The 26,419-nt window shown below is 41.0% G+C and overlaps 2 protein-coding genes across 12 annotated transcripts in view; one reads left to right on the top strand and one right to left on the bottom strand.

Moving 5' to 3' along the window:
* Window positions 1-4,582, bottom strand: part of Gpr143 (G protein-coupled receptor 143) — a 33,258-nt gene extending 28,676 nt beyond the window's left edge. For 2 of the 7 annotated variants that reach the window (XM_021627238.2, XM_060375154.1), the window contains exons 1-2: window positions 3,909-4,332; window positions 1,640-1,954 (exon numbers count right to left, since the gene is read on the bottom strand). In XM_021627238.2, coding sequence (XP_021482913.1) covers window positions 1,640-1,889 — 250 coding nt within the window. In that variant the 5' untranslated portion in view covers window positions 1,890-1,954; window positions 3,909-4,332. Of the gene's footprint in view, window positions 1-1,639; window positions 1,955-2,877; window positions 3,005-3,908; window positions 4,333-4,446 lie in introns of those variants that run through there. The other 5 variants (XM_021627239.2, XM_060375158.1, XM_060375157.1 and 2 more) reach the window with 5 other exon arrangements.
* A 17-nt stretch (window positions 4,583-4,599) lies between these two features.
* Shroom2 (shroom family member 2) overlaps window positions 4,600-26,419 on the top strand; it is a 169,677-nt gene continuing 147,857 nt past the window's right edge. For all 5 annotated transcript variants that reach the window (XM_060375150.1, XM_060375149.1, XM_060375148.1 and 2 more), the window contains exon 1: window positions 4,600-4,764. In XM_060375150.1, the coding sequence (XP_060231133.1) occupies window positions 4,600-4,764 (165 nt within the window). The remainder of the gene's footprint in view (window positions 4,765-26,419) is intronic.

The raw sequence follows: 26,419 nt of genomic DNA, 5'->3' as shown, positions 1-26,419 counted from the left end.
TATCCTGAGAACATCCTTAAGAATCAACAACACACCATTTTGATTGAATTATTCCTACACTAAAAAAAAAAAAAAAAAAAAAATCCCTAAAGGAAAGGAAATAGTCTCCAAATGTGAGCAAGTGGCTTGGAATTTACAGAGTATTTATCTGAACTCAAACTCTTCAGTGTCTACAATCATATTTTTGTGACTCTTTGCAATGGGATAAATCAGATCTGGCCCTTGGTACACTCAATCACCTGTATTCAGGGAACTTTTCAAGGTGAAAGACACAGGAAAATGAATACTGGACAAACAGAAATGATTGAATGATTGAAAACTGCAGTTCCCACATGGACAGCACCATCAAGAAATGGTGAAGTGTAGATAGATTGGGGCCTTATTTTAACTGTTCTCTCCCATTTAGGCAACAAGTGAATACTTTCTGATGATATTGAGAATATGGTTTTAATTATTTTAAAGTGAAAGTTGCATTGGTGTTAAGCTGCACAAAATTTTTAGGTCTGAGTCTTTTTACTGGAACCTATCAAACAGAAATACAAGTCTGGAATTTGCTTCCAATTAACCCAGCCAGAAGGAAAAAAAAAAAAAAAAAAAAAGGAAGGTCTGCAAAGCTGGGGAAGGGCATCTAGGGATTCAGGACACTTTTTTATAATTATAGACTACCTTCATGCATATTGGACAATCTCCACACTAAGCAGATAAAATAAAAGTCTAGTTCAGAGTTCAGCAAAGTGCATTATGCTCTAGTTGAAAGAGTATATTGGCAAACTTATTCTGCTAAAGGATAGGTAGTAAACTGTGATTGTTTTGCGGACCATGGTGTCTGTTTCCAACCTTCAACTCTGCCATAGCTAAGAGGGTCTCAAAACAGCAAATGCTGGGCAGTGCTGCATTCCCATAAAACTTTATGTAAATTCTTGCAGCACTCACATGCCATTAATCTTCTCTGGGGGGGGGGCGGGGGATTGAAAACATTTTAAAGTATTGTGTTATTCTTAACAAAAGTGTGACAGAACATGCACCACCTAGCACTTTGTATATACCTCAGGAGCTGGAGATAGAGCGACTTGGTAGAGTTTTTACCCAGTATGCACAGGGTGCTGATGATTTCAACAACAGCTCAAAGGACAGCACTTTCAGATTAAAAACAAAACAAAACAAAACCATACAACAACAAATAAATACATAGGGAAGAGCATGCATATAGATGATGTTGTGTGTTTCTCCTCACTGAGTTAACCAAGGATCCGCTTTAGTTTTGTTTTTGTTTGTAACTGTACCACCTGAGGTTTTCCTAATAAGCTCCACTAACAAATGCAACAGATACTTTTGTTAAAATTCTACAGATTCTGATTTTACCAATCACTCTGCAGAATTCTCTAGTACTATCCAGTCACTAGGTAAATAGATCCAGCCCTATTCTGGACACAAGGGCCAGTCACACATCCCAAAGCACGTAGCTGTTCCCAAACCTGTACTCCCCTCTGAGGCCACGCATCTTGGCCAGAGCAGGTCCCAACTAGTAAATTCTGTACCATCCTCAAGGGAGGGCAGATCTCACTGTGTGGAACCCTGCACATTCCACCCTGTGAGATGCATATCTTAACTCCCAAAAGAGCTGTCTGCGTTCCCTTACCCAGGCAGCCAAGGAAGTCGCAGGCGGTGGCAGCTCGGAGGATGTGGACTGAGGCCGGCGGGGACATTGCAGGCATCCTGTGACCAACAGATCGGCGCCCTGGCAGGAGCTGCAGGAGGCAAAGCAGCAGGCTGAGAGAGCCACTGCCCAGACACAAAGCATGGAATACCCGCGGTTGGAAACTGAGCACCAGCTGTGTGGCTGCATCTCGGGTAGGGCAGCAGAAAATTCCCAGGCGCGGGGAGGCCATTGGTCTTGCTCAGGGACCCGTCTCCACTCTGGGCAACTCACAGCTTTTCCTGGTCAGGTGCTGGGCTGGTGAGAGAGGTTGGGCATCATGTGGCCTGTGCCTCTCCCCAACCCCAGCCCTTAGGCTGCAAAGGCGCTGGGCTCCATGGGAGTGGTGCGCCCTCCTCAGAGGCCACGAGGTCTCACGAGGCTAGTGCTAGATCTTCAGAGGGAGGGATTGGGGAGGGGCACCAGAAGTGGGCACGGGTCAGCAATTTCTCCATCCGCCAGGCCTTCCCTTTACCTTACCGCCCCAGAACCTACATCTCTTACCTGCCATTTTCTCTTAATTGTTTTTTCTAGAGAAATATGTCCCATTAATCAGACAATTCCTGTTTCTGACTGTGACATCTTCATGTGATGCCTGAGAGGCAACATACTCATATACACCCACTAAGTCTCATCCCTCTGAATACATCCCTCCTGAACAGAAATAGTCTCCACAGCCTATTTTCTCTGTGGTTCTGTCCCATGGAAACAAGCCCACAAGACATCTGTAATTAAAGATATCTTTAAGTCTAGCACCTTTGGAGGCAGAGGCAGACCATCTCTGTGAGTTCAAATCCATCATGATCTAGTGAATTCCAAACCAGGTAAAGTTAAGCAGTGAGAACTTCTCTCAACAAATAAACAAATGACACCCCACTCCACCAAACCCCCACACAGCAAAACTAAATGAATAACCAGCACCAACTTCAGGGCTTTGCCTTTATGTTTTTGAGATGGTCTGACTATGTAGACCACACTGACATTGAACCCACACAGATCCACCAGCCTCTGCTTCCAGACTAGTGGTAGCAAAAGGGTGTACTACCACCCCAAGCCAACTAACACCTATATTCATGAATGGTGAAACAGGACAAAGATGATTAGCAGGTAAGGTTACACAGAGAATCCCTGTCTGCATGAAAAAAATCTGACTAGAGTTGAGATTCCCTATTCAAGCTTACAGTGTCAGAGTCTAAAGATGTTCTTGTTCCACTGTTTTCTTGGTTGTCCTTGCAGTTACCTCCCAGTACCGCCATGTGCTAAAGTTTCAGGATGGAACTGCTTTGGGTAAGCAGGTACAGCCTCCAGCTACAAATACAAACATTAATGAAAAAAAAAAACAAAAAAACTTTTCCCCCTTTGTAAGACATGTAAACTCCTATAAGTGTATACATTTGTAAAGTGAGCTAGTTTCATGGAAATGGAAAACCAGCAAAGTATTAATTAATAGGCATGGTGGCTCACATCTGTAATCCCAGCACTTGGGGAGATGCGGCACGAGAATTAGGAAGGAATTCAGTCATCTGTGGCTACATAGAGTTTGAGGACAGATAACTTCTAAGATTAATAAATAAATTAGTTAAAATGGAAAAAGTAGCTAACTTTCATTAACTTCATACAACTAGTTCCTCTTTTAGGGATATAAAGTGGAACACACTTTAAGTACCTGTGGCAAGGGGATGGAGAAATAGCTCAACTGGGTTTGGTTCCCAGGACCCATATGGTGACTCACAAGGATCTGTAATTCCAGTTTCAGGGGATCTGATGTCTACCCTATTTTTGGTCTGTTCTCTGGCACACACATGGTGCTCAGACAAACACAAAGGCAACTCCTGCCCCCCACCTCCCCACCTCCCTGCTTCCCTGTCCTCCAACATGTAGAATTAAATGGAAGAAAGACTTTCTAAATTGTGATAAAAAGAAGTGCCAACAGGATGCCATTTATTAAGCCTGCTGGTGCTTCAGAAGGGAATTGGCAAGAGTGGGAAGGCCCTCAACGGATCAGGTACAGCTTCCTTAGGCAGCAAGGAGCTGCCTGGAACATTAACCTCAGGGCCAGAGCTTTGGGGTGTGCCTGTGTGTGGCCCAGGGTCAGGTCCAGGACTGCATCCTGGCATGCGGATGGCTCTCGGGGCAGTTTTTCCAGAGTCCCGGAGTTGGAGTAAAGGTGTGGCCTCACAGGGCAGAGGGAACTCTAGGGCTTCCTCCTCACCTGAGCAGTTGACGTCAGTCAGTCCTCAGGACACCCGATCAAAGGAGGAGGTGCTGGGCCAACTCTACTTCCAGTTGGAAGGTGCTGGCCTGCAGCTTCCCTGGTGCTGGCCTAGGGCTGACCTAGTTGCGGTAGCCTCCAGGTCCCGCCTAGTCTGGAAAGGACACTCCTTCCACCTCACCTGTTGCACCCGGCACCTAACCCTCCCCAACCCTCTCAGAGCAAATTGAGCTGGGTGGGATGGACCATGGGACCGCATTCCGGACTGCTTCCAATTCCGGCAGGTTTCGCTGGTCCGGGAGCGCGCACCTAAACCCCTATCTGCGGAGCTTACAAGAGAAACCCTTTTGGACCTGGAGCACAGTCAGTGCGAAACCCCACGTGCGTGCCCGGGCCAGAGAGGGCTCCCAGGAGCGCGCCTGCCCCTCCCCCTCCCCTGCCCATGCTTGAGAGGAGCGCGCCTGCTCCGCCCCCTCCCCGTGCCCCTCCCCGTGCTGTTTTCCGCGCTCCCTCCTGGCTCGGCCCGCGCTGCACTCACTTTCTAAGTTGCAAAGCAAGTTCAGTGGTGGCCAGCGGTGGTGGCGGCGGTGGCCCGGACGCCTGGGAGGCTCCTCGGTGGTGGGCTCTCTTGTGCTTTCCGGAGTGCATGGGCGTGGGCCTTAGTAGCTGGAGGGGCTGAGTGCCCCGCGTCATGCAGGGCGGCGAGCCCCGTGCGCGGCCCGAGCGCCTGGCCGAAGCTGAGGCGCGGGCGGCCGATGGCGTCCGCTTGGTTGAGGTGCAGCTGAGCGGTGGCGCTCCATGGGGCTTCACCCTGAAGGGCGGCCGCGAGCACGGTGAGCCTCTGGTTATCACCAAGGTAAGGCCACCTCGGAGTCTGCCCCGTGACAGTCCTGAGGTAGTCCCCTCCCAGAAGGCTTGTTGAGGTTTCCGGGCGCTAGATGGGGCGTCCGTTTCGAGGCCTTTATTTCTGGGGCGCGTCTGCCAAAGTAACCTGTGGGTACTGGATTCTAGTTAGACTTAGGTGTACGATTCTGGTTCCATCCTGGCTGCCCTCGGGCGGCTTCCAATGTTGCTGGTAGTTTCAATGGCTCCTGTTCCGGCTCTCCTTCCCCTCCCCCTCTGGGAAAGGGCCTGGGAGTCCCCTGTAACTCCTGGCCTGTCCAGCGGTGGACCTACACCTGCAAGGCTGCCATGAGATGAAGGGAAAAAAATTCCCAGGATCCAGGGAGTGGGCACAGCTTCCCCCCCTTTTATTTGCTTCTTTGTGGCCCCTAGTTTGTCACCCTTTTGATCTGCAGTGGTTTTCAGTTTGAAACCTACAGTAGAAGCTGTTGCCAGCCAGCTTCACGATTCCTAGGATTTCATCAAAATTTGCTGACTTTCGGCTTCCTGTCCTACATCCACGGGTTCTGGATAACCGCCCAGCAGTTATTGAAACTTTTCAGTGTGCTTATAAAATAGAATCTGAGTTCCCATAGTAAGAAAAAGAGACTGTATTTAGTCTCACTTGGAATTAGTGAGTGCCTGTATGTGTGCCTGTGTGTAAGTTGCTTTAGAATTGAAATTCTATTAAAGTGCAATACATCTTGATATTTACCAACTAAATGTGTGTAAGCCTGTGTAAACAAACAACAAGCCAATCTCTCAGGTCTTCTGGTTAAAAGAAACTAGTGGCCTGTTCTATAGACAGAATAGAATCTTCTTACCAGTCCTAAGGGCAAAGTCACCTTTAAAACGTAAATATTTCTGGCTTCTAGAGGTATTTGAAAGTGTGAAGGTGACTTACAGTTTTGCTTATCTTCCCACCCCCAGTAAAGCATGAAGAAATTAGGTGACTCTTAATTCACCCCTCTGGTCATGAATTTGGAAAGTAGAATGGTGGTGTTGTCAAACAGCAAATAAGACCAATCACCCCTCCCTTGTTATAAATTTAGCCAACATGTAATCCTTTATGCCAAACTGGATTCTTTTTGTTTGATTGTGCCATTCCAGGGACTCAAACTCAGGGCATGGCACATGCTAAGCAACTTCTGTACCACTGAGCTACAACATGTGCCCTCACGCCCTTTTCTTTTTGGCACTTCGATTGAACTCATCCTTGTCAATGCTAGGCTCTTCTCCCACTGAGCTATCTATAGTCCCATTTTTATTTTTATTTTCTGAGACAAGGTCTTAGTTTCACAAGCTTACCTTGAACTTGGCAGTTCCTCAGTCACGTTAGTGCGAATATTACAGATGTATACTACTATGGAGAATCTCATCTGTGGCTTTAAAAAAATACTTATTTTTATTTCATATACATTGGAGGTTTGCCTGCATTTATGGTAGTGTGAGGGTGTTGGATGCTATCTGCTTGTGACTGAACTCTGTTGTTGTGTTATTTATACTGAGTAACTCGATACCGTCTATAGGGTGACTGTTTTTCCACCTTGGCACCATTGACATTCTGTTGAGGGGGTCTGTTCTGTGCACTGTAGTCCCATTTAGCTGCTTCTTTGGCTTCTACCCACTGAAGGCCATTGGCACCTATCTCCAGGTATGACAAAATAAATGTGCCCAGTTATGAGCACATAAATGTGCTTCGTTAGGCTCATGGTGTGTCACCTTTTCTTGGAGTTTGGGCCTTCTTAAAAATTCTTTTTGAAAACACTGGCCTTTTGGTGGTGTGTTTGAATGCTCTTGGCATTTCCAGTGTTTTCATGTAGGTCTGTTTTTCTTTTTGAGATGAGCTCTTGGCTCTGAGAAAAGGCTTTATTTACACAGTAAAATGCAAACAAGTACTTGCTTCAGCTGCATTTTTGTAGTTGGAGAAAGGAAATAGACAGCTGAGACTCCCCAGCACTGTGCTTTATTGACAATCAGAGTAGATGCTGGGTAAGGTCTGACTTTTCTCTGCATCTGGTTTGAAGTTAAAGGCCATTAACTTCCCAGAAGGGTATCATTTGTAGAATTTCAGATGCATGCCTGAAACTACAGGACCTCTGCTGAAAGATGATATTATGAGTCATAACTAGAGTAAATTTATAACAATTTGCAGCCTGAAATCTTGCTACCATTAGCAAACAAGCAAAATGCAAGCATACATAAATGCCCCCCCAAAAAAAACTGAAAAGAATGAAAACACACTAAAGCCTATTTTTTCATTCTTATATTACAGAAAGAACAGGAAGGAACTACCTGAAGTTTCTAAGAGGTGTCATGAATTGTTAATATTCTTTGATGCATTCAGGAATTCTCTGTGCACTGAAATATTACACAGTTAATTTTCTATTTAGTTGTTTCGGATTTAGAGGTAGGTGAGCCACTGTGGCCTGCTGAGGTTTTGTTATTGTTATCTTCTCCTCCTTCTCCACTTTTTGCTATGTTCATTATTAGTGCTCTATCACTGAGTGACATTCCAGCCAAGCCTTGCTGGTGTTACTTGTTCTTTTCTCTGTCAATTTTGGGGTGGAGACGAAGCTCATTTCTATGATGTCACCAACTGGAGAGTTACATCCACCAGCTGGGTATCAGGAAGCCCCCTGCAACCTCAGGAATGTTCAAGGAAGAAGAAATGAAGCCCCCTTGCAACCTCAGGAATGTTCAAGGAAGAAGAAATGACGCCCTGGCCCTAGCTATTCATCATTATTAAAGCCCCCTTCTGCTGCTAAGAATGCCAGAAATTTCTTAAGGACGCATTCATCAGGGCCTGGAAAGCTTGGCCTTTCTGGAAAGCTCCTTTGAGAACGTAGTTTTCAGATTGTCTTTGGAAGTACAGCTCTCTTGATGTCTTTATTTGTGTATGTGAATTGCTGCGGTATCAGATACATAGAAATGTTTTATAGATAACCTTCTCCTTGCCACCATACCAGGGGTTCCTAGTTATTATAACACCTCCCCCACATTGAGACAGAATACTCATCCTGATTGTTTGAGCACTGACAATTGGACAGTTTGGAGGTGGGTATATACAGTGTTGTAAATGTCATATGTTAAGTGTTGGCTGAGATCCAAAGAGGCAGAGGGTATAGGCACAAGGACAAGCAGTTAGTGATGGGTGGGTGTCTGAGACTCCAAGTGTAAGTATAATAATACCTTAATAACTGAAAAAGGAGTCTCTAGTTTAGAGGCCCTGTGGAGTGGTAGTAAAGAGATGTTAAAACAGTAGCCCAATGGTTGTCCCTTGTACTCTTTTGTCTATTTGTTTTTCTTTAAAAAAGATTTATTGTTATTTTATTTGCATGAGTGTTTTGCCTGCATGTAAGTGTACTGAGTGCAGTGTTGGATCAGGAATTACAGTTGGTTGTGAGCTGCCTTGTGAGTATTGGGAATTGAACCTGAGTCTTCTGCAAGAGTAGACGGTGCTCTTAATCACTGAGTCCTTTCCAGACCTTGTTTATTTTTTTATATTTAATTTTATTTTATGTGCATTAGTATGAAGATGTCAGATCCCTTGGAATTGGCAGTTACAGAGAGTACAGACAGTGAGCTACCATGTGGGTGCTGGTAATTGAATCCAGGTCCTTTGGAAGAGCAGACAGTGCTCTTAACCATTGAGCCATCTCTCCAGGTATGTAGAGAAGAATGACCTTTAACTTCTTGTCTTGCTGGCTTCACCTACCCTACATCTATTACAGGTATATGCCACTACTGCAATGAGATTTGGTGCTGGGGGTGTTGAGAGATAGCTAGGTACTTTATCAAGTGTGGTCCATCCCTATCCCCTATATATGGTTTTGAGTGAGGGTCTCATCAAGCTGGTCTAGAAATCTGTGTGAAATTGCTTGAGTGTCTGTGTGCTGAGATTATAAATGTGTTACAATGCTTAAAAGGGTTTTTTGGTGGTGGTGGGGATACTGGGAGTGTAACCTAGAGCTTTGTACAAGCTAGGTATGAAATTCTAGTTGAAATGGTGGAAAGATAAATGTGAACTTCTGTTTGGATCTTAGCTCACATTTGTGCCATATAGTTTTCAGCAGGCCAAGCTACTGCTTTGTTAGTGTCTGGGAATGCTTAGGTCTCCTCCCCACCTTCCACCCCCTCCTTCTTACACTAGGGTGCTAAGGTCATATAAGGATTTGAAGTTATTAGGATGAGTGTAATTCTATTTGTAGTGAGAATTCATAGTCTGGTTAAAAAAACACTAGGTAAGTTTTCTTTCCTATGCTGAAAGGCCTTTTCACTTGGGAGACCTGCCTTGCCAACTGGCTTTCAAATGCATCTTTATTACCCCTTCTAGCTTGCAAATTAACTTGGCCTTGTGGAATTCTAATCCTTGTTCCTTCAGAGATGATTTAGGGACAGGGAGTGGGGAGCCAAGCACAGTGCCTAGAGATGTAGTCCAAGGTCTTATAGCTGGAGGCTTTCAGGTTCAAATCATGGAGGATTCTTTCTATGGGAGGCTCAAGAGTATATGACTCACACCTATAAATCCAGAGGCTTCCACCATTACAAAAAAGCTATAAACCTGAGCTATGCATCACACTTCTGTGCTGTGCTGAATTTGATCTTCCTGGCTGAGTTAGGAATATTGCTTAATATGTCCTAGCATTTATCTTTTGGGGAAAAATAGGTAGAAAGCTAGTTTGTCCAAGAGCTACATGTCAAATAATAGTTTTCACTTGGACATAATGAGATGGGTTTTCTTAGCACTGTGTATTTCGTGGCTCTTTACTTGGAAGGACTTTTTAAAATGCATTTTGGAGTTATCTCCTTGCTGAAGGTGTTTTGTGTTGGCATGAAAATAGGCTTTGGATTTATGGCCACACTCCTAGAAGCAAAAGTTCTGGAGTTTGGGGAACTTTTCTTTGCACTCCAGGCAAGGAGGTAACATTCAAAAGATAATTTTAGGGTATAAAGGCTGAATGGACTTTTTATTCAGGTTGTCTTTTACTTTCAGACACTAGAAAAGTGTGGGGCCAGGCTTTATAAAAGAAATTGCATAGGATTTGAAAACTTACCTACTTTTGATATATGTGTGCTGAAAAATTTAACCCACAGGAGGATTCTAAAAGAGTTCTATTCTAGTAGGACTTTCTTTAAAACATACAGGTGGATGGGGAGTTGGTGGTGCCTGGAGATATGGCTCAGCTTTCTTTTCATACTGAAAAATATTTTTCATACAGTTTTTTTTATTGTTTTAGTGCTCTTCCAATCCCCAACTCCTCCCAGATCCTTCTCACCTCCCTTACCCATTCAATTTTGTATTTTCTTTCTTAAACAAACAAAACAAAACAAAACACAAAACATACACAAAACACAAAAATAGAAATCAAAATAAACAAAAAGAAGACTAATAAGACAAAAAATGCCCAAACAAAGCAAAATAAGAAAAAAAATTATAATAATACCATTGAATTCATTTTGTATTGGGGCCTCCCTGGAGGTGTGGTTAATATATCTACTGAGACTCCTTTGGAGAAAACCAGTTTTTGTTTTGCCAGTGGTATTAATTGTAGATAGCTTCTTGGTTGGGGGTGGAAGATTGTGTGTGCTACCACAATCTCTTGAGTTCATATGTGCATTGGCAGGCCCAAAAGAAACACCGACAAATGGCTAAATATGGTGCCTATTAGCATACCAAAGCACATCCTAGCCTCTGGGCTCTCTGAGCATCACAAATACCTGTTATGGGGTATCCTGGCTCTTCTCACTCTACCTAAAACTTTTCCAGCTCATGGTCTTCTTATTTCTCTATAATCCTGCTATTTAGGCCATGCATCCTTGGCCCCTTCTCTTCTGCCTTTCTCTTCTGGTCCTCTCTTTGGTCTTCCTCTCTTTTTCCCTTGCTACCCATGCCCCTCATGGCCATGTTTGGTCTATTACTTTTTCTCCCTGCTCTGGACTCTTCCAGATGCCTCTGACTATTCTCTTGCTCCTACCTACAATAAAAACCTTCCCTTCAACCACATCTTAGTTGAAGGTCCTCACTTTATACATCTGGTGTCAAAACTCCCAATTTACATATGTGTCAATCCTGTTATGTCTGGAAGACACTGTTTTCTTGGAGTTGTCATCACCTCTGACTCTTCCTGTCTTTCTCCTTTCTCTTAATACACAGATCCCTGAGCCTGAGGGCTTTGATGATTCCATCCCACTTAGGATGGAGGGCTGCAAAGTGTGCCTATTGTCCAGTTGTGGGTATCTTACGTTAGTTCCTATCTACTGCAAGAATATTCATCTGTGATTAGGGGTGAGCAAGGCACTGATCTATGGGAATAGTAATATGTCATCAGGAGTCATTTTATTGCTATGTTCTCTTAGCAGAATAATAGCATTAGGTTTCCTCCTAGGACCATGACTTATTTAGTCTTAAGTTCTTATCCACTTAAGCAGTGTTAGATATGAGTTCCATCTCATGGAGTGGCCATAAATCCTGCCAGAAAGTGATTGGTTACTCCAATAATATATGTGCCACAATTGTACCAGTATATCTTTGCAGACCAGGTCACTGTTATAGGTCACAGGGTTTGTAGCTGGGAGATATTGATGATTCCCTTCCAGTAGCATACAAAGTACCTTTCAGTACCATGAACACTGATTAGTAGAAATGAAGCTTCTAGTTAGGTACCAGGTTGACTTATCCATGTCCAAAGACATGTATCTTCAGCAATAGTGCTTACCATCAGGTTGCATGGCTCAGCTTTGAGAGTTCCCAGTTCTTAGCATCCATGTGAGGCAGCTCACAACCATAATTCCAAAGCCTCCCATACCTTTTTCTGGCGTCTGTGGGCACCTGCTCTCACATGTGCACACAATCTCCCTATAGTCACGTAATTAAAAGTAATTCAAATAATCCATAAATAATACTTCTGAGGGCTGGTGTGTGGTTCACTTGATAGAGCATTTGTCTAGAATTGTGGTGCCTTTGTTTCAAAGAAAAGCAAAACAATATAAAAGCAAAGCTAATGTTGACTTTAAGGAAGGTCTATTTAGACTTCTCCTTGGGAAAATGTGTATTAGTAGAGGAATGATAGTGTATCATTAAAAAACCAAGGCCAGATAGTGGTGTACATGGATAATTCCAGCACTGGGAAGGCTGGAGTAAGAGGGTGGCAAGTTCTCCTCTAACTGTGGCTATTTAGTGAGACCCTGTAAAAACTGGGAAATGAGGGTTTAGTCAATGGTAGAATGCTTATCCACAGGTATGAGACTCAGCGTTTGATCTGCAGCACCGTTTTAGGTGGAAAAAAAAAAGGAAAACAATTAAATAATATGAAGTACAAAGAAAAGGTACTTTCTCCTGCCCTGGATGAGGAGACTGTGGGCTATTTTGTATTTTTAATTCCAAGAATATCAAATTTCAAGCAATAATGAATGACTGTGTGGGAGAAGAAAGAAAAACAGTGCTCTTGACTGGCTAGGAATGGCTGTGATTATCTTTTGGCCATAGGTGATTTTTAAGATTTTCAGATCAAAGGCAAAATGTGAAGGTCATAGAGAACCCAGGCAATATTCTGTGTCCTTGAAGAGCAACATTTTTACTTACTGACAGAAGAAAGGGAGACAGGATCTAGCTATGTAGCCCAAGCTAGTACAATGCCAGCAGTCCTTCTGTCTTGACTGTTTAGGGAGAGGGAAAAATATACCCACCCCAGCTTTGTTTTTATATTTATGTAAATAGGTCTTTGGTATCAAAGTTTAAGTAAGTAATAGTTGTTTTTAATGTACTCCCAATTAGTTTTTTTTTTTTAAACCTGGTATTAAAGGTAGAACCTAGGGCCTTTTTGTATGGTAACCAAGGCCAGAGGAATAGGTTCTCCATGACCTGCAGTGAGGTACAGTACCAACAATTGAAACTCTTTTGTTAATTTTTTGGCATATGGATCCAATTATAATTTATATAGCTGTCATTTTGGTTTTTGTTGCTTTTTCTTTGCACTATAGACTCGGATTTAGCCTTGCCTTTGCAACAACTCCTCTGCTAGTCTTCCTTCTCTCAACTCTTCAGGAATATTTCTTGCTTTTTCTTCCATTCCCAGTGAATCCCATACCATAATTCTGGCTACAAAGATATTTTTTTCAACTGTGGCATTATTGATATTTGGGGGTAAATGATTTTTTTTTTTGTTGTGAGGCCATCTTTGCAACGTAGGATGTTCATCAGTGTCCCTAGCCTCTTAGGCTAATACTCAGTTGCAACATTTTTATAGCTTGCTTTCTATATTTTCTTTGAATATTTTGTGTTGCTGAGGATCAACTTAGTGCTTTGTCTATGCTAGACAAGTGTTCCTCCCTGAGCCACACCTTAGTCCTATTGTTTGGATGCCAAATGATGCTGCTGCTAGGCCTGTGGGAAGGAGAAGTACAGGCATATTGTGATTATTTTTTCCTGTGTAACATTTTTTTTTTGTTAGGCAGTGATGGCACACACCTTTAACCCTAGCAATCTGGAGGCACAGACAATGAATCTCTGAATTTGAGGCCAGCCTGGTCTATAAAGAGAGTTCCAGGTCAGCCAGGGCTGTTAAATGAAGAATACATGTCTCTAAAAATCATAAAATAGAAGCCAGGTGCAGTGTTGCATACCTGTAATGCCAGCACTTGGGGAGGCAGAGGTAGGTAGATCTCTGTGAGTTCGAAGCCAGCCTGGTATGGAGTCCAAGACAAAGTAAGTCCGGGACAACCAAAGCTGCAAAGAGAAATCCTGTTTCTGGGAGGAAAAAAAAAAAGTAAAAAAGACAGTTTTATTTCATTGTTTAATTTCCCCTCTATTTATATTGATTATAAAACCCCAAATGATGACATATTTCTTCATATATTTTTTTATATATACCGAAGTAGCTTTTCTTCACTTTGCAGTATTAGGGTTTATCTTGCCACTATGGTGGTGGTCCCCATTGTCCTTTTTCTGTAGTGCATAATATTGCAGAACTGAGGTCAGACCTTTCTATTTCATGATTCATTAGACTTTCTCTAATTTTTTTCTCTTATTTTTCATTTACTTGTGGTTTTGATCTTAGGAGATTTTTTTAACCTTATCTTCCAGTCCTTCCATTGAGTCTCAAATTTTTGTCTCATTTTTTTAATTCCAAATTTTGTTTCATAGTTGTTTTGTTTTTTTTTTTTTTTTTTTTTTGGACACTGTACTGATTTTATTTAATGCCTAATTCTCTTGTCTAATAATACTGAGCTGGTTTTTCAAAACTGTCCATTTTCCATAATGGAAAATGTTTCTAGAGTTGGCTTTTATTATTTGTTTGGCCTTCTTTATTTCCTGACTGAAATTTCTTTGGTGTCTAGTGTTCTTTGGACATCTACTGGGTTGTTTTGTTGTTGTTGTGTTTGTTTTTCGAGACAGGTTTCTCTGTGTAGCTTTGGCTATCCTGGACTATCTCTGTAGACCCGGCTGGCCTCGAATTCAGAGATCGACCTGCTTCTGCCTCCCAAATGCTGGGATTACAGGCATGAACCACTGCCCAGCTGGACGTCTAACATATAAGAGGCCCTGTGCATGTGGATGAGTGATCCAGCTAGGATGTTTTTTTCTGGGAACTCCTGGAAGCTAAAATCTTATGTTGTGTCTTTTGAGATTGGCCATATCCTTATCATATAGTAGCCTTTGCACGTATTTTTGTGTAGAGTGGACTGCGGGGTGATAGACCCTTCCCTTGCTCAAGTGAAGAAGACAGAAGAATAATTTTTGTTCCTTACTCTAGCCATCACAGTTTCAGCTTGAGGGAAGCCATCCACTCGTAATAAGTTGTCAATGGCTGTTTGCAGTCAGAGCTAGTTCTTTCACTTGGTCCTTAGCCTTTTTAGTTGGTTAAGCTAGACTCACTTCAGTTTACTGTACCATTGTGGGGATTAAATGAGACAGCATGTAAAGCTAGTTCAATCAACTTGAATTCATTCTCTTCCTTCTTTCCCCTACTCAATCCTGATTCATAATAAAGCTGAGAAATTATTAAAACATGTTTATGTATCAAAGTTCTTTTTTACTGTAGACAGAATTTGAGCTGGATTTTGCATGGTAGAAATTTAATAGGAAACAAGGTGATTTTGTTACTACTTATTAGTATGTGGGTCATAGGTATACAGTTAGGTTAAAGATATATCTAATCTGGGGATGTTTCTTGATGGTAGAGTGCTTACATAGTGTGTGCAAGGCCCTGGGTTTGATCCAAAGCAATGCAAATTATAGACACATAAATAAATGAAAGTAAAAGCTACATTTAATATTAGCTTCAGTCTATTGTTTGCATTTTATGTAGCCCTAGAAATGATTCTTTTCTTCTATCCCTCTAAAACTTAAAAAAGTTTAAAGTAATACTTATTATAATACAAATGAATTATAAAACATTTGGCTAATTTTGTAATAATGTGTGAATGGTCTTTAACATCAACAAGAGTTGTCAAAGGTGATTTTTTTTTCCCCAAAGGTAAACAAAACTAGTGGGAAGGATAAATGCTTGTGACAACAGGCTCCAACTTATCTCACTCCTTTATTTGTTATAGAGAATCTTTCAAGGAGTTCGATCCACAGTCGTTTTGGGTGTGCTTTATGGAAAAAGTCCATGTAGCTGCTTCCTAGTGTTGGGCTGTGTTTCTCAGCTCCCTGTGTGGCTAGGTATGACTCTGTGACCATCGTATTCAGTGAAGTTCAAACAGAAGTAATGTCTGCCATTTTATTATTCCAACCCCATTCCTCTTTTGCCTGGTTGGGATAAAGATAGTGTCAGAACAGAGCTTTATCAATGTAGGTCCTTGAATGACTAATGAGGTGGTTTCCCAGGACATGATCATTTTTACTACTACTACATTACTACTACTATGTGAACAATGTGGTCATTCACCTTGTACTACTATTACTACTACTACTACTACTACTACTATTACTACATGAAATAAACCTTCATTGTATTTTGGTGTATGAATTGCTTAACAAGTCAGATTGTTCTAACAAATGAAATCCTGGCACTAATGAAAAGTTTCCCTCTCAACAAATATGTTCAAATAACAAAATATATAACACGTGATATTTGAATGGGAGGACATGATTTTTTTTTTTTTTTTTTTTTTACTTTGTTGGTAGAATCACAGTGGTTGTCCAGTTAGCACACAGCTTATTCCCCTCATACTTATTACAAATGGGAGGCTTTCATACCTGTGGCTTCTTCAACTCTAGCTTTTCCTTTTAGTCAGTAATTTAATTTTTACCTAGCTTTGCTTTTTCTCCAGGTCTGTAGATGCTTACTTGTGAATTCTGTAGAGGAAGGGCAGGAAGCTGGGAAAATGCCTAGTGTAGATAATTAGCCCTCAGGTAGGGCTGGGTGATATAATGATGTTAGAGTTGTACCTTTGACCTGGCAGTTCTCTGCTTTTCTTAACCACATGGCTTTAAGTGCAGAACAAGTAGCAGGGGAAGGCTACTTTGTAAGTGTTCATTAGTGGGACTGTCTTCATCAGATTAGCTAATTATAATCCTGAATGGCAGACTTTTTCTTTCCTTGAGGAATAATAGGAGCACATAAGTTGGATCAACAGTGGGCGGGTAGATAAAAATGAGGGTCCTAGATATCTGGGGGTGATGTCAGGACATGCTAAGGAAGTAGCAGAAAGCCCTTCTTGCATTTGTGAAGTAAGTAAAGGTAATTCTTTGTCTATAGATCCAGATTCTGTAACTGATGAAATTTTACCTGTTTGTTAATTGTGGATATGTTTGTAAATTTGTAAGCACTGTAATGTTTATCAATGTTAATATTACATATGTTTGTAAAGTTTTATGCATTGTGGTATTTTAATGTTGCCTGAGGCTGTAGTTCATTGATAGAACACTTGCTTCATATGTGCGGTCTTGGGTTTGATCCACAGTCAGCACACATAGACAGACACAGAAAATACATTGATTAGTAGCTTAAACATATTATGATCCTTATGGAAGAATAGCTATATTTATTTTGTCCCTGCTCAGAAATTCTGTGCTGGAAACAGTGAAGACTTAATTATTAAATGCTTGAAGATAATTATCTTAAGAATTACATTATCAAGCTGGGTGTGGTGGCACAGAAACTGTAATTCTCAGCCCTTGAAAAGTGGAGGCAGGAGGATCAGGAATTCAAGGTTAACTTCTGCTATTGTATAATTAATTATGTTTCTGGCTACATAAGGTCATAACTCAAAAATGAAAACAAACAAGAAGGAATTATACCACCAAATTTTTGGAATCAGAAGACAGATCAAAGGAAGTTTAATTTGTTCTTTTTGAATTGTTAAATGACTTTTGGGGTTGGAGAGAGCACTGGCTGCTCTTCTTGAGGACCTGAGTTCAGTTTCCAGTGTCCACCTCAGATAGCTCATAGCTACCTGTAACTCCAGCTCCAGAGGATCTGATACCTCTGGCTTTTTCAGGCATCCACACAGGTGACATACATATATACATTGAGAAGCATAAATGAAAATTAAAAATCTTAAAAAAAAAAGATATTTGGGATTAGAATTGTAGCTCTTTGGTAGAACACTTAATCAATCCCAGGCCCTAAGGCTTGGGAGGGCTGGGGTTGGGGGACAGAATATTTTGTTGTTGTAGACTGTATTTATTTTCATATTTTTCTACATAGTTTTATTTAAAAAGAAACCCCTAACTTCTAGAAAACAGTACTTTAAGTTGATCAAATATGTCAGTCTTTAAAACAATTTTATTTTTCATTTTTTTGCTTTTGTCTGTGATGTTTTTCTTAACATTTTCATTGTGTGTAGAGGGCCTGAACTTGAATGAAAGTTTGGAAAGAAAACATCTGGACTTGAAAAGACCGACTTGCTGCTGTGCCAGTCATATTTATTTTATGTTGACAACAGAGATTTTATACAGCTGATCCCATTTAGAGGTTTGGAGCTGGGAGTGGGAGTTTCTTCTGCTACCCCAACCCATTTCAGTGGTTGGTGTTTTGGAGAAAAGTAATTTAAACCACATACCACTCTCAATAACTGTGAAATTTTTTACCACAGAAATGCATTTTGCATTTTGGCTCCAGGGGATGCAAGCCTCTATGTGCCCTGATGAACAGCCGGAACTTGCTTTGTTTTTACAGGAGTTTCATTCTCAAATTACCCATGTTGTAATTGCAGTTCTGAAGATGTCTACTTCACATGAAAACTCATTGTTTCTGTTTCTTTCCAACTATTTTCACAGTGGCCTCTTACTGGCTCATTTCCTTTGTACCCTTTTGGAATGTTGTTTTTTCTTGAAGGTTTCTTGCTTACATAGGTGGTCTCACTCAAGTGCTTTCAGAACCCGCTTTGTCTGTCTGTCTATAGGTCTCTTTCTCTCTGTGTGTGTCTCTCTCACTGTCTCTGTCTCTGTCTCTCTCTTCTCTGTGTAGTCTTTACTAGCCTGGCACTCACCATATAGATCAAGTGGGCCTCAAACTTAATGGTAATTCTCCTGTTTCTGCCTCTGGAATACAAGGATTACAGGTATGCTGTGCCACCACACCTAGGCTTCTAGAAATAAAATATTTAAGACAACTGTCACATTTTTGTGTGTAGCTTCTCCTTAACTTCTGAGCCATGGGGTGGTACTTAATGTTGTTGAAGCTTCACATGCAGCATGAACCAAATGGAAATCATTATTTTACCTTTTCTAGTCTCCTGGATTTCTAATCTTGACCATAGGTTTATTCCTATTTCTAGAAATCATCTTTGATAATTCTGTCTCATTAAACTTTTGTGACCAGGTAGTGGATAATGAACATGTATCTATCACATGATCTTTCTGGGAAGATATTAAGAAATATCTATTCAGGGCTGGAGAGATGGCTCAGAGGTTAAGAACACTGACTATTCTTCCAAAGGTCATGAGTTCAATTCCCACCAACCACATGGTGGCTCATAATCATGTACAGTGAGTTCTGGTGTGCAGGCACACATGCAGGTAGAATGCTATATATAAATAATAAATAAATAAATCTTTTTTAAAAAAGAAATATCTATTAATTGACTCAAGTAGAAGGGCATGGATACACCACAGATAAGATTCTAACCAAGTCCCTCCTTATGAACCAGTGAGTTTATTGCTAATATTTCCCTTTTTTTGTAGTTGCTTCTAAAGTTACCAGCTGGTGGGTCGGTGTATGATTGGAGAGCAGTGTGGTACAGGATAAGAGAAGCCATGACCAAGGGAAGGTCATGGAAGAGAATGACCCAGCAAATATAAAGGTAGAGAGGCTGATTATATGGTACACCTGAGCACAAAATGCTGAGATTTTTACCATGGACTAACCAGGAGGGACTTTGTGGCAAGGGTTGTTTTGAGGATTTAAATGGTTTCCACTTCTTCCTGACTTTGTAGCCCTGAAAACATTCTGATCTGGGGTTGTAGGAGTTTCTTTTGGTATAGTGATCTCAACCTTCCTAATGCTGTGACCCTTTAATGCAGTTCTTCATATTGTGACACCCAACCATAAAAGTATTTCATTGCTGTTTCATAACTGTAATTTTGCTACTGTTATGAATCATATTGTAAACATCTGATATGCGACCCCTTGGTCATGACCCACAGGTTGAGAACCACGAACCACTGTATAGTAATTAAAGTTTAGTAATTATGGTTATTTTGTACCACCTCAAATTGAAGATGCACCATATGGTATCTAAATTTCTTTCCTTGGAGTGGCTAAAAAAGGAAGGTCTTGAAAAGAAATGGTTGTTTCTTGTTTGTTTTGTTAAGACAGACTTTCATACAGTTCAGGCTGGCCTTGAATTTCTGATCATCCTGCCTGTATCTCCAGAGTGTTGGAATTACAAGTATGTGCCACTAAACTCAGTTTTCTTCTTGATTTTGTTTAGTTATGAAAAGTTGATGTTATATACTTCATAATCCCTCCTCCTACCACCCTTTAAAGTTCTTTTTTTTTTTAATTTTATGTGTATGGGTGTTTTAGCTTACATGTATGTCTGTGCAACACTTGTGTGCCTGATTGCCTATGGAGGCAAGAAGAGGGCTTGGAGCCAGAGTTACAGATGGTTGTGAGGGTACCATGTAGGTTCTGGGAATCAAACCCAGGTTCTCTGGAAGAGCAGCCAGTGATCTTAACCACTGACCCAATCTTTAGGCCTTTCCCTTTTAATTTTGTTTTTTCTAAGACAGTATATTAGTTACTTGGAAGATTGTTACTGAAGCCTGACACAAACAACATAAGGAAATATATATTTGGGCTCTTAATTCAAGGATTCAGTCGATTGTGAAAGGGTCAGTGGTTATAGGAGCATGATGTAGCTGGTCACATTGCAACTGTAGTCAAGAAGCAGAGAGTGATGAATCTTTGTGTTCAGCTTGCTTTCTCCTTTTGAGTCAGTACAGGATCCAAACACATGCTACCCATGTTCAGAGTGGATGTTCCCACCTCGGTTAACCTAATCTAGATAGTTCTTTGTAGGCATGCCCAAAGGCTTGTCTCCTACTTTGGATCCTGTCAGGTTGACAATCAACATTAATATCACAGATAGGATTATACAATATTTTTTTCCCTGGTTGGCTTTAAAGTCTTGGGTTCAAGAGATCCTCTGCCTTAGTCTTCCAAGTACTTGGGACTATAGGTGCCAGCTACTGTGTTCAGCTAGAATTCTCCTTTTAAAAGTGTAGGCTCAAGTTTTTTTTTTTATCCACTAAATCCTGTATTTATCACTTTAATGCCATAACATTTTTATTGCCCCAAAAGAAATCTTGCACCTTCATTAGAGGATCTTTTCTACCCCCTAACTCCATCTGTAGCATCCAGTGATTTTATTTCTGTCACTCAGTATGAGTTTGTATAATTTAGGTATTTCATAAAAATAGAATCATGCTATGTGGTCATTTGTGCCTGATTTCTTTCACAAAGCATAATGTTTATGAGGCTCATTCATGTTGTAGTATACACTAGTGCTTCATTTCTTTTTATGATCCAGCACTACTCTTACTTTATGAATGGACCACATTTTGTTTTTCCATTCATCTGTTGATGGGTATTTGTGTTCTTTCCACTTTTGGAGTGGTATGAATGATGCTGCTCTGAACATTTATTTACCAACTTTTTCTAGACATTTTCACGTGGAGAATTTTTCTTGTGTTTCAAGCTTGTTACATTCTCTCCTAGCTCCATCCCCCAGGCATGTTACCTGTGAGGCCCTGTGTATAGGGACCTTGTGCCTCATAAATAATAGAATTGTTCATTCAGGATCTGAGACTCTTTACACAGAATTTTAACTAACAATTTAAAAAATGTTGGGGCTGGTGAAGTGGCTCATCAGATTAAAGGCACTCGCTGCTCAAGTTTAGCAATCAGAGCTTAATCCCTAGCAAAGACAGAAACAGAGAACTACTCTACAACATTGTTCCTTGACCTTCAAATGTATGATATTACATTTCCCTCACCACTGTAATTTTTCAAAAGCTATAGAATTGGGGTATGGGTCCCCGCTTAGACAAAACATGTCTACTTTACTGATGAAGACAGATTTGTTGTAAGGGGAGACTGCTGTTAATCATAATGCCACCATCAGATGGGGACAGGAAGCAGTCCACATGTCTACTGTTCAAGAGACAGGAAAGTATGGACATTTTTTTCTTCCCCAAGGGTGTATGTCAATATCCATTCTTCTGTTGTCCCAGTTGGAAAATGCTCTTTTCTACACTGTGAAGTGATCCTGGGATCCCATTTGGGAAATGAGTAGCTTTCTCTTATCCCTTCAAACTCTTACCTCTTTAGAACACCAACAACTATGCTGCAAAAGAAAATGCCAGCTATGTTTCTTGATAGTTTCTGGTTATGTTTCATTCCACATTAGAAGGGAAGTACCCTAATAACTTGTTCTTTCTAGAATTAGGGGTCATTGAGTGTACTGTAGGGTTTGTCGTTTTCCTTTGAATATTTTGTTTATGTGTTTGCTTTGGTTTTCTGTGTGCTGGGATTTTCAGTCACCTGACCTTATGATTTTTCATTCATTCATTCATTCATTCATTCATTCATTCATTCATTCGTTTACTTATGTATGTGTGTGCTTTTGATAAAACCCAGAGCCTGGTGAATGATAGATGCTAGACAAGGTATACAAGAGTATAGTCTAAGCTATACTCCTACACCCCTCTTTCCTTTTATTTATTTATTGCACTCAGTACATGTATATATACATGTGTGTACTCTTATGTGCATGCTCATGTAGAGACTAGGGGTTGACTTTCGGTATCCTCCTGGGATTCATCTATCTCTGATACCCTAACCCCCATTGCTGGGGATATAGGTGTATGCCAGAAAACCCGGCTTTTTATGTGGATGTGAAGGATTTCAACTCAGGTCCTCTTGTTTGCATGGCCAGCAGTTTACTCAGAGACATCTCCTCAGCCCCTCGTTTATTTTTCAACTCTAATTTTTTAATAAGTCTGCAAGGTTTGTCTAAGGTTGTTTATGTTTAGTAGGTATGAGCACAGGCTCCGGTGTCCTAGCAAAGGTCGTACTAGGTGGTCAAAAGAACAAGGCTCCAACCTGGGTCTTTGAACACATTAATGTATAACTCTTTCTTCTCTGTGACTTAAAAATGCAGTTCTTCCTTCTGATCTTAGTCTATCAGATCCCATCGGAAGTGGCTGCATTGTCATCCTCTGTGGCCTGGTAAGGCTGCTCCCCCCTCAGGGGTAGGTGATCAAAGAGCAGGCCAATCAGTTTATGTCAGAGGCAGTCCCTCTTCTCATTACTATGGAAGCCACTTGGATACTGAACTGCCATGGGCTACATCTGTGCAGGGGTTCTAGGTTATCTAGGTTATCTCCATGCATGGTACTTGGTTGGAGTATGAAACTCTGGAAAGACCCCTATCAGTGGACTTGGGAAAGAGCATGCATGAAGAAAGGAGAGGGAGGGTGGGATTGGGAGGGGAGGAGGGAGGGATTTATGGGGGGATACAAAGTGAATAAAGTGTAATTAAAAAAAAAGCAGTTCTTTTAAAGGCCATCTTTCAAGGTGCGAAAACATCCTCAGGCTTTTATGAAATGCTATGTCCTCCTCCATTCTTAACTCTGTAAATAAAAATAGTACCAGAATTCTCACTCTAACAATAGATGTGCTTGGGGTGTCTCTAATATATAGACAACCCTCTGTAAAGTAAGAGCCAGCAAACATTTTACTTAGAAGTTCACAGAGTGAATATTTTGAGGACTGTGGGCCACTTTCTCCTCTGTGCCTATATAGCCAAAAATAGCTATAGACGATATAAAAATGAAGGAACCGTGTAACAATTAAACTTTATTCACAAAAGTAGGCAGTTGAGGGTGGAGATGGAGAGATCTCAGTAGCTAAGAGCACTTGCTGCTCTTGTAGAGGACCCTGGTTCAGTCCTCAGCAACCAAGTGGCAACTCATAACTATTTGTAGCTTCAGTTCCACCAGGACATCTGACCCCTTCTTCTGGCTTTTAATGGCATGAGGCATGTATGTGGTTTACGTAGATACAGGTAGGCAATACTCTTACAAAAAAAGTTAGGAATGGAAAGGATTTGATGTGCTGATATTAAGCAGAACATTTTTATTATGGTTCCTGCCAAATCAAAAGCATCAAAATCCACTGGGAATTTGTTAGGATGAAAACTTTTGGAACTACTCTAGAATTAATGAACTCTATATTGGAAGAATTAATGAACTCCGACTTGGAAGGTTGTTGAAGATAAGCCAGAGTATTCTACTATTGACTAGTTTGAGAACTATTGCCCTAAGGAGGTAAAGTCATTTGCATGAGGATAATTGTCATCATTTGATTATAAAAATGTTTTTATTAACATATATTATAATACTAGATTTCATTATGATATTTTCATATATTCACACATATTTTGATCATATTTGTCTCTCCCCTATTACTCTCTGTTGTTCCCCTTCTATTGATTCACTTCCTCTTGCCAGCTAGTCCTTCTCATTTTTCATGCCTTAAAAAATTTCTTTTTGGCAACTCATTGAATTTAATTAAGGTTGCTTACAGGAGTATGGATACCTTACCAGTAGCTATACCTCTAGAAAAAGTCTCATCCTTACCTGCAGCCATTAACTGGCTATAGATCCTTAGGAATGGGTGCATCCTTTTTCTTGAGCTCTTTGAGTTCAAGAGTGGAGCATCTATATCATGTCTTAACATTCTATTCTGTACCATCCTCTGGCTTTTAAACTCTTTTCACCTCATCTTTCATAGTGTTCCCTAGATTTGGAGGGGTTGATATAGATGTCCCAGTTATGGCTGAGCATTCAGTAGTCACTTGTTTTCAGCACATTGACCAGTTATATCTCTGCAGTTATCACTGCCTGTTAAAAAAAAAAAAAAGCTTCTCTCACCTAAGTTGATAGTAGCAGTAGTATAAGGGGACAGGCATAGTTATTTTATTTTTTAGGTTTATTTTTAATAGTGTGGTGTGTGTGTACTAGTGGTGTGTGTGTAGCCACATGAGTGCAGGTTATTGTGGAGGCCTGTGGCATTTAATTCCCTTGGAGCTGGACTTAAAGGTTTCTTTAAGACATCTAGTATTGGTGCTGGGATCTGAACCTGGATCCTCTTTAAGAGTAGTAATTGGCTCTTAATTGCTGAACCATTTTTCCAGCCCAAAACATAACTCAGAATGTTATTTGATGAACAAAACATGTCCATTTCATCATTAGATTTTTTTAATTTAAATTTTTATTTTTTATCACAATTTATTCATTATTTATCCCAGTAGAAGCCCCCTCCTTCAACTCCCTCCAGTCCTACCCTCCCTCCCTCTTCCCCCATCCCCTTTCCCTAGTCCACTGAAAGAGGGAGTTCTCCACTAATGCCATCTACCCATAGCTTGTTAAGTCTCATCAGGACTGCCTGGATCCTCTTCCTCTGTGGCCTGATGAAGAGGGCAAGTGATCAAAGAGCAGTCTGAGTTCATGATAGAGGCAGACCCTGCTCCCCTCACTCAGAGATTCACATGGAGACTGACCCCAACTGAGCAGGAGGTTTAGGTCCTCTCTGTGCATGGTCGTCCATTGGTGTGCAGTCTCTGCAGACCTCCTGGACTCAGATCTTCTAGTTTTGTTGGTCTTCTTGTGGGGCTCCTGTCCCCTCCATGTCCCTCTATCTCCATTCCTCTCTTCTTCCACAGTATTCCCTGAGCTCTGTCCAAAGTTTGGCCGTGTGTCTCAGCATCTGCTTTGCTCCTATATGATAGATTCTTTTTAAGTCAGGTTTTCTATGGTTAGCCTGGAATTCATACTTTTGTCTTAGTTTTCCTAGTGCTGGGATTACCAATGTGGACTACCAAGTCCAGCTGAGACAATTATTGACTTGTGAAAAACCATGGTTTCTGGACTCCAGAAAGCTAAATTTTAGCAGCTGGCTCAGATAGTCCGGTACACGCTGGAATAAGAACTGATTTCTGGTTCTGAAGAACTGGTTCTGAAACATTGACTGCTCTTCCAGAGGACCCAGCTTCGACATGGTTGTTTACAAATTATCTGTAATTCCAGATTCTTCATGGGTATTGAACAAATGTAGTGCATAAACATATATGCAGATAAAGCATCCACACACATATTTAAAATAAATAATTGAATAATTAATTTTTAAAAAGATCTGATTTCTAATACAATGCCCCCCCCCCTTTCTTTTTACCAGTAGAAGCAAACAGAGACTGTCAGGGAAACTTTTCTAACTACAACTGACACTTCATTTAATGTGTTTTGGAAGGGGAATTGTGAATGTGGAAAACTGGATATGTATGTGGCTTCCTTTTGTCTCTTGAACTTTACCCAGAGTACCTGTTCCAGTACCTGCATTCACAAGCCTATACACACATGCTTTACTTATTCTGTACCTGAATTGTATTCTGAACATGTATTTTGAACTGCTGAAGAGGCTGGGATTTTGATGTGAAATGAAAATGGGTTGAGAAATGTTGTATAGTACCATTCACACACATTGGCTTGGATAGGGAATGCATGGAGCGGATTGCTGGCTGCAAGAGAAAATAGAGGCAGTAGGATCATGAATTTGAAGTCAGACTGGGATACCTGGTACACACACACACACACACACACACACACGCTCGCGCGCATACATGCACATGCACACACACATAATCAAGGAAGGCCAGGCCAGCATATGGAAGTCCTAGGTTCAATCCTCAGTGTGGAAAAAAAAAATAGAAAGGTTCCATGTATTTCACCTTTGGATTACAAAGCCCTGGGCTCTTGGAAGGCCTCTAGGCATCCCATGCTTTGTAGGTTACTATGATGTTCTAAAATACATTTCAGAGTAGTCATTCCTAAGTGCTTTGTGCATGTCTGTGTTGGCTTGGCTCTGGATCTGACCCATTGCTGGAAGGGCATTGGAAGAGAGGTATGTGTTTTTTAAGAGGCCTTATCTTTTCATATTAAATGTAGGGATCTGGAGAAGGAGAGGTCATAGCAGGCAATAGCAGGGGAGTTAGGAGAAGCAACATCCTTTTCGAAAGTCAGTGAGAGCCATGGAAATTTTCTGCTGGTGATTGAATCTAGCAAGTATGTTAGTCACATACTCTATGCACATACTCTGCCACTGATCCCTGGTACC

This window comes from Meriones unguiculatus, chromosome X (genome assembly GCF_030254825.1).
Source record: "Meriones unguiculatus strain TT.TT164.6M chromosome X, Bangor_MerUng_6.1, whole genome shotgun sequence".
NCBI classification, from domain to species: Eukaryota; Metazoa; Chordata; class Mammalia; order Rodentia; family Muridae; genus Meriones; species Meriones unguiculatus.
The sequence above is the reverse complement of the archived record's forward strand: the minus strand, read 5'-3'. Positions and strand labels throughout refer to the sequence as shown.